A 7404-nucleotide genomic window follows, 5' to 3' on the forward strand; every position below is an offset into this window, starting at 1 on the left:
GTAGATATCTGCGGCTTTTAGCCAAGATGCGGCTGATATTGAGGTGTGCTCTATAGTCTGGAAATTACGGTAATCAGTCCATTACGTTTGAGTTATTTAATAAATTTACTGTCAAACCCCAACTACTATTTACAAAAGAGAATAACTAAATACAAAAACACTGGAATCTTCTTCCTTGAGAGTTGGTATGACCCAATGGTGCTGATTAGGCCAAGTAAAGTGATCTGCTACAGCTGTTCCAACTCCAAGGCCACTGGCAACTCAACGAAAAACATATTAAACAATCATATAAACACCTACAGACTAAAACCGATAACTGAATGTGTGCACTTCATATACTCACCTAAACAGTCAATCCATAGAAACAAAACACATATTCAAAATAAAAAGCATAATAAGGGTGTGACAGCAGGGCAGCTGTCGCATCATACCAATTTCCAACTTTTGCAAGCTAACAAATCTCAAAGTACGTGACAGGGGACGGGGTCCTTCGACTGCCGATGATGTCACATTACTGCAAATTGTCATGGTCTGCGTCTCCCTCATGCGTCTCCTTGTGTTCTCCATTCCCCTCTAGGATCCCCTTATGTACGCCCCCCCCCCATTCCATTCCAGATTCCATTAACTAAAGGGTTTTTATTAATATTAATATGAATACTAATATAATTACTATTATTAGTATTATTATTAATAATAATATTACATTATTAATACTACTAATGATAACAATAATGATAACAATAGAAGAGTCTGTGTGTGACATCATAAAGGAGGGCTTTAATAGGGAAGATTCCATTAATTAAAGTGTTTTTATTCATATTAATACGAATATAATTACTATTATTATTATTATTAATAATAATAATTGCAATACTAATACTACTAATATTAACACTAACAAGCACAATAGAAGAATCTGTGTGTGACATCATAAAGGAGGGTTCTAACTTGGTACATTCCGAGACTATAAAAGGCCCACCAGCAGCAGCTCCTCTTCAGTCTCTTCAGAGCTACCGCTGAGAACACACCACTGTCTTCAGACACCCAAGTAAGTTTGACCAAACCCTTTTTGTCGCTCAAATGGTGAACAGAAGAAACGTGTCGTTGTACGACTCACGTCTGCACCCAGAACAAATGGATTATGAGTCAGACATGGACTTTGTTTCTGACTGTGGGGATGAAAACTCAGAACTTCTCTCAGAAACTGAAGAGATGGAAAATGATATGTTTGATGAAACAGAACATGCATGCGTCTTTGATGCTGAGATAGAGTCTCTTCACTATGAGACTAAATTATCTGCTGAACTGGAGTTCTCTGGATCTGAGACGGTTGACTCTGATTCAGAGACGATGGTCCCTAGACCTCAGACAGTTCAGCGGGAATTAGCTGGTTTTAAACGCCCAAGAAAGCCACAACAACCCCTTACTTTCGCTGAAATGATGAACAGCACAGACATCTCCTGGTACGACTTATGTGTCAACCCTGTAAACATGGATTATGATTTAGTCATCAACTTTGGTGAGGACGAAAAGTCAGATCTACTGTTTAAAACTAAAGAGATGAAGTCTCAGATGACAGAACAAACATCGGTCTTTGATGCTGAGAAAGAGTCTCTTCAGTATGAGACTAAATTACCTGCTGACCTGGAGTTCTCTGAATCTGAGACTGTTGTCCCTAGACCTCAGTCCGTTCAGCAGGAATTAGCTGATTTTAAACACCCAAGTGAGGCAGAACAAACCCTTACTTTGGCTGAAATGACGAACAGCACAAACATGTCCTGGTACGACTTATGTGTCAACAACGTAGAAGTGGATTATGATTTAGTCATCGACTTTAGTTCTGATGGTGAGGACGAAAAGTCAGATCTACTGTCTACAACTAAAGAGATGGAGTCTGAGATGCCAGAACAAACATCGGTCTTTGGTGCGGAGAAAGAGTCTCTTCCTAATGAGACTCATTCATCTGCTGACCTGGAGTTACCTGGACCTGAGACGGTTGTCCCTAGACCTCAGACGGTTCAGCAGGAATTAGCTGATTTTAAAAGCAGGCAAATTGATGACCTTTTGAAACAAGTGGATCATTTGAAAGAAAAACTGCAGGACACAAATACTTGTTTCAATCAGGAGAAGGAGAAGAGGCTTGCTGCAGAGAACCAGTGTGAAAAACTGGAGGAACGACATTTGGACTTAGAAGCGATGCTTAGCAGAGAAAAAGATGAGAAAGTCAGCGTAGAACAGAAGTTGACCGACAAGCTGGAGAATTTAAAGGAGCAGCTTTCAGAAAAGAACGTTTTCATCAAAAATCTGCAAACAGATTTAGATCAAGAACGTCGGTTCAGACTCGTTAGTGTCCAGGAGCAGAAGAACGCCCAGCATAAAGTCACCGTCAACGAGAACTATAAGAAGGAGATCAAAGATCTTAAGAAAAGAACCGGTGACCTCTCTGAGTTGCTGGACAACATTAAAACGGATATGAAGTACAGAGAGAGGATACTTCTGGATGAGCGAAATGATTTTAAACATCAGCTCAAACAGAAGAATCTAATCTGTGAAAGTTTAGAGAAACGTTTGAACAAAGAAAACGAGCTCCGCCTGACCTGTGAGGAAGAACTCAAAAAAACTAAAGATCAAATGAGTTCAATGAACGGAAATCTCAAGAAGGAGATCAACGATCTGACTCAGAGCAACTCAGAACTCAGAGTGGTCGTGGAGAACCTGACCGCTGAAAACGCTGCTTCTCACCAGGAGTTGGTTGAGCAGCAGGAGAGCGTCAGACATCAACTCCAGGATAAATCTGTCGCCTGTGACCTTCTGAAACAAGTGGATCATTTGAAAGAAAAAGTGCAGAACAGAAATACTTGTTTCAATCAGGAGAAGGAGAAGAGGCTTGCTGCAGAGAACCAGTGTGCGCTTTACAAGGAGCAAACTAAAGAGATGGAGAACAGTTTGGTTGAGCAGCAACAAAAGCTGGTGGCTTTAGAAAAGCAGTTACAGGAGCAGAAAAACGTGAATGATGACTTACAAAAAATCTGCTCAGATCTAAAAGGTGAGACAGACGAGTCCCGTTTTTCTGGAGTCTCGAGAGACGTTCTGATCGAGAACTTTGAAAAACTGGAGGAACGACATTTGGACTTAGAAGTGATGTTTAGCAGAGAAAAAGATGAGAAAGTCAGCGTAGAACAGAAGTTGACTGACAAGCTGGAGAATTTAAAGGAGCAGCTTTCAGAAAAGAACGTTTTCATCAAAAATCTGCAAACAGATTTAGATCAAGAACTTCGGTTCAGACTCGTTAGTGTCCAGGAGCAGAAGAATGCCCAGCATAAAGTCACCGTCAACGAGAACTTTAAGAAGGAGATCAAAGATCTTAAGAAAAGGAACGGTGACCTCTCTGAGATGCTGGACAACATTAAAACGGATCTGAAGAACAGAGACAGGAAACTTCTGGAAGAGCAAAATAATTTTAAACATCAGCTCAAACAGAAGAATCTGATCTGTGAAAGTTTAGAGAAACGTTTGAACAAAGAAAACGAGCTCCGCCTGACCTGTGAGGAAGAACTCAAAAAAACTAAAGATCAAATGAGTTCATTGAACGGAAATCTCAAGAAGGAGATCAACGATCTGAAAAGGAGGAACACAGATCTCAGTCAGACGCTGAGAAGTGGTCAGGCTGTAGAAACTAAATCAGAACAGATGTTTGAGGATCTGCAGAAGTTTCAGCAGCTGCTCCATGAAAAAATGTCCATCTGTGAAGAACTTAGCAGCAGTCTGGACATGGAGAAGCAGCTCAGAGTTAGCTACGAGGCTCAGCTGGACTCTAACAGGACGATAGTCGGTGAGAACTCAGATATTAAAGAGCAGATCAAAGATCTGACACAGAGCAACTCAGAACTCAGAGTGGTCGTGGAGAACCTGACCGCTGAGAACGCTGCTTCTCACCAGGAGTTTGCTGAACAGCTGGAGAGAGTCAAACATCAACTCCAGGATAAATCTGTCATCTGTGAAAACCTGGAAACAGGTTTCACCAACGAACAGAAGCTCAGACTCCAGCTGTACCAGCAACTCCAGGAAACATCTGGCCTGTGTGAGAGTCTGGAAAACCAGCTTAGAGACGAGCAGAAGATCAGACTTGGTTTGGAGACTGAGCTCGCCCAAAACAGAGACGTGGTCAGTGCAGGTCACGATGATCTGACGACCAAACTAAAACAGATGGAGGAAAAAGAAACAAAACTCCGTAAAGCCGTCGCTAAGCTCCAGTTAGATCTGTTTAGAAGCAAAAAGCAGCACGAGGAAGAGTTGGGAATCCTGAAGGAACAAGTCTCTGAACTCGAGTCACTGACTACAAATCTGGAAAGTCAAAATCAGATCTTGAGACAGAAGACTGAACGTTTTAACCCAGATCAGCAAACAGAAGCGATCAGTGAGCAGGACATGGACGGTGCAGAACGAAACGAGAGTCTTCCTGCTGAGAACGACTCTTTAGCAGAAAGCCTCGAGTCCCAGAGAGACGCTCCACACTCAGACACAAGAAAACAGGAAAAAGTTTCTGTGTGGAGGCATTTCAAGAAATTTGTAACCCCGGGATGTCTCCGTCAGCACAAAAACAAACAACCTAGCAACTAACCTCCCTGCTAAAAGATCAGAAAAGGCTAATTAGAAGACATCCCCTCTCCTGGTGGCAGCAGGTAGCACTGTCCAGGATGAATGTGAGAAGTTAAACCAGCCACTGCCTCCCCAAAGACCCTGATGTTCTCATTAGGATTTTCTGTTTCAGAGATGGGTGAACTTTCAAACATGTAATCCCCCAACACACAAAAAACAAAAAACAAAATATGAAAAGCAAATAAATAAATAAATAAATCACAAACTAAAATAAAAGCAAAAAAAAAAAAAAAAAACTCTCCAACTCTGCCACTGCCGGTCCCAAGCCCGGATAAAAAGAGGAGGGGAGAGTTTGACTTTCTAACTATGTGACAAAAAACAGATGAAAATAAATAAATATGTTTACAAGAGGGAAAAGGGGGGTCACCAACATCAGGGTCGCCATCATCAATCATTATGGTTCATTCTGTGAGAATCATGAATGTGCACCCTAAATTAGTAAAGATCTGGATGAAAGATTTGTAAGATACACTAAAGCCTGGTTTATGCTTCTCCGTCAGCTCCGCAAGGGACAGACACGCACGGATTGACGGAAGCGTTTTGATCTCACACTTCTCCGTCTCCTGGGGAGTGTTGCAAAGCAATTCCCCGGCAGGACACCAGAGGGCGTAGCGCTGTTCTGTGGTATCCTGTTGTGTATCGGTCCAAGATCGTGTGTTTATATTGTGTTTTTTGTGTATATAAGAGACTTTTAACACGGACATATATGTTTCTCATTCTCCCACCGCTTCATGCGCTCCCCACCTCTAAACCCACGTTTCCTGTCATTTCCGTCCACAAATGAAACGCTTGCTGCGCATTTTTTCACTCCTCCAGTCACGGGAGGATGAAACGTTCATATTTTTAGAGTTTTTTCGCGAGGCATTCTTCAAGCTTCTCCGTGTCTGCCGCTAGTTATCCTCGGCTCTCTTTGCAATGGCGGCGCTGTAAACAACAGCAGCGTCCTGACCAATCACAAGCTTGCGTAATCCGTCTCGTTCGACGGATGTTTAAAAAAGTGGGCTCGACTCCGTACGTACTTGCGTGCCCTACGCATGGACGGATAATGGCGTTGCGTGTCTCCGCACTGACGCAGACGGAGAAGCATAAATCAGGCTTAACTCTAAAGTTTAACCTGACGGTGGCGCTGCAGGAAAGGTCATATCATGACCAAAACCCATTAAGGTTCATTATCTTGTGATCATTAATGTTGTTAGAAAATATGAGAAGATTTGTATCAAAACTTTTCAAGATACATTTATTTTAACTTTGGTCTGATGATTTCAGTTTGGCCTGATGGTGGCGCTAGAGAACAGGTCAGCTTTCACTTTCAAGGGCTTATTTATGTATTTTACATAAATACATACAATGTATTCAAAATTTGGCATTGAATGGGTTAAGATTCATTTGATAACCATCCGTCCATTATCTGAGCCCACTTGTCCATGCAGGGTCACGAGGGATTGGTGCCCATCTTCAGCAGTCAACTGGCAAACAGGCAGGGTTTACCTTGGACAGATTGCCAGTCCATTGCAGATTTGATAACTAATTAAATATAAATACAATTCAAACAGATTTGTTTTATGAACCCAGACATCACATATTTCTGAGTCCCTTAATTAAGCTCCTAATAACATGTAAGATCATATTTCTCCATTGTTTATTAATTGTCTCAGTTGATATCACATTGAATCACCATTTATAATCATTTGTCCTGCACCATCATTAGTCGTAGAAATATAGTAATAAATAGATTTTTATAAACTATATTTTTGCCTCTGTGTCAAATTACTATAAAGTGTTGTTTCCCTGGTGTAACGGAATGAAATGACTGTTTTCCACCTAAAAGTCATCCCCCCCCCCCCTCCTCAGCAAGAACTAACCTGCATGAGATATTGTTCAAGGTCTCATGCATCTGCTTCTAAACTGTTTTCCTTTCCAGCCCAAGAGAAGAATGAAGACAAAGGACTCTTTTTAATAAATCAAAGAACTGTCATGAACCGAGTTCAGAAGACCCGTGAAGATGCCAACACAGTAAAAATATATAAAAAGTCTTTATTGAAGGCAGAGGTACCTGGAGGGCAAGGCTGAAGCAGGGTCAGAGACAGGCAAGGTCCAAATGGCAGGCAGCGAGCAAGGCAGGGGTCAGGCAAAAAACAAGGTCCAGAGGGAGAAATCAGGCAGGGTGGATGGCTGGATGGCAGAGCTGTAATAATCTGGCATCTGTTGACTGGATGGCTGGTTCTTTTATAGCAGGGGAAGCAGGTGAATGGGATGAGGCTGATTACAGGAGCAGGTGGAATGAATGGAGCTGATTGAAGATGACAGAGGTTGCTGGGGAAAGCAGGGCTTGGCTGGAGCTTGGTGAGAGGAACCAGGTGAGCTGAATGAAAGTATAATGAGGAAGTGGAGGAGGGTGAAGGATGGGAGTCATGACAGAACCCCCCCCTCAAGGGCGGATACCAGACGCCCACAGGAAACCAGAGCAGGGTGGGAGGAGGGGGACCAGGAAGGAGGGCCAGAGCAGGGCGGGAGGAGGGGGACCAGGAAGGAGGGCCGGAAGGGTCTGGGGGGCCGGCGACGGGGAACCAGGAGCCGGGACTGTGGGAGTCTGGGGGGCCGGCGACGGGGAACCAGGAGCCGAGACTGTGGGAGTCTGGGGGGCCGGCGACGGGGAACCAGGAGCCGAGACTGTGGGAGTCTGGGGGGCCGGCGACGGGGAACCAGGAGCCGAGACTGTGGGAGTCTGGGGGGCCGGCGACGGGG

At 43.4% G+C, this 7404-nt stretch overlaps 1 protein-coding gene across 1 annotated transcript; it reads left to right on the top strand.

The window, feature by feature from the left end:
• Positions 1–935: 935 nt before the first annotated feature.
• On the top strand, positions 936–4889 carry LOC129153770 (putative leucine-rich repeat-containing protein DDB_G0290503). Its single transcript, XM_054733721.2, has one exon. It carries the CDS (start codon positions 1081–1083, stop codon positions 4618–4620), a length of 3540 nt encoding a protein of 1179 aa, XP_054589696.1. The 5' UTR covers positions 936–1080; the 3' UTR covers positions 4621–4889.
• Positions 4890–7404: the final 2515 nt, after the last annotated feature.

This window comes from Nothobranchius furzeri, chromosome 3, assembly GCF_043380555.1.
Source record: "Nothobranchius furzeri strain GRZ-AD chromosome 3, NfurGRZ-RIMD1, whole genome shotgun sequence".
In the NCBI taxonomy this organism is placed as follows: domain Eukaryota; kingdom Metazoa; phylum Chordata; class Actinopteri; order Cyprinodontiformes; family Nothobranchiidae; genus Nothobranchius; species Nothobranchius furzeri.

Excerpts from the sequence above, each read along its gene's own strand:
- LOC129153770 (XM_054733721.2), top strand. The coding sequence starts at position 1,081 with ATGGTGAACAGAAGAAACGTGTCGTTGTACGACTCACGTCTGCACCCA.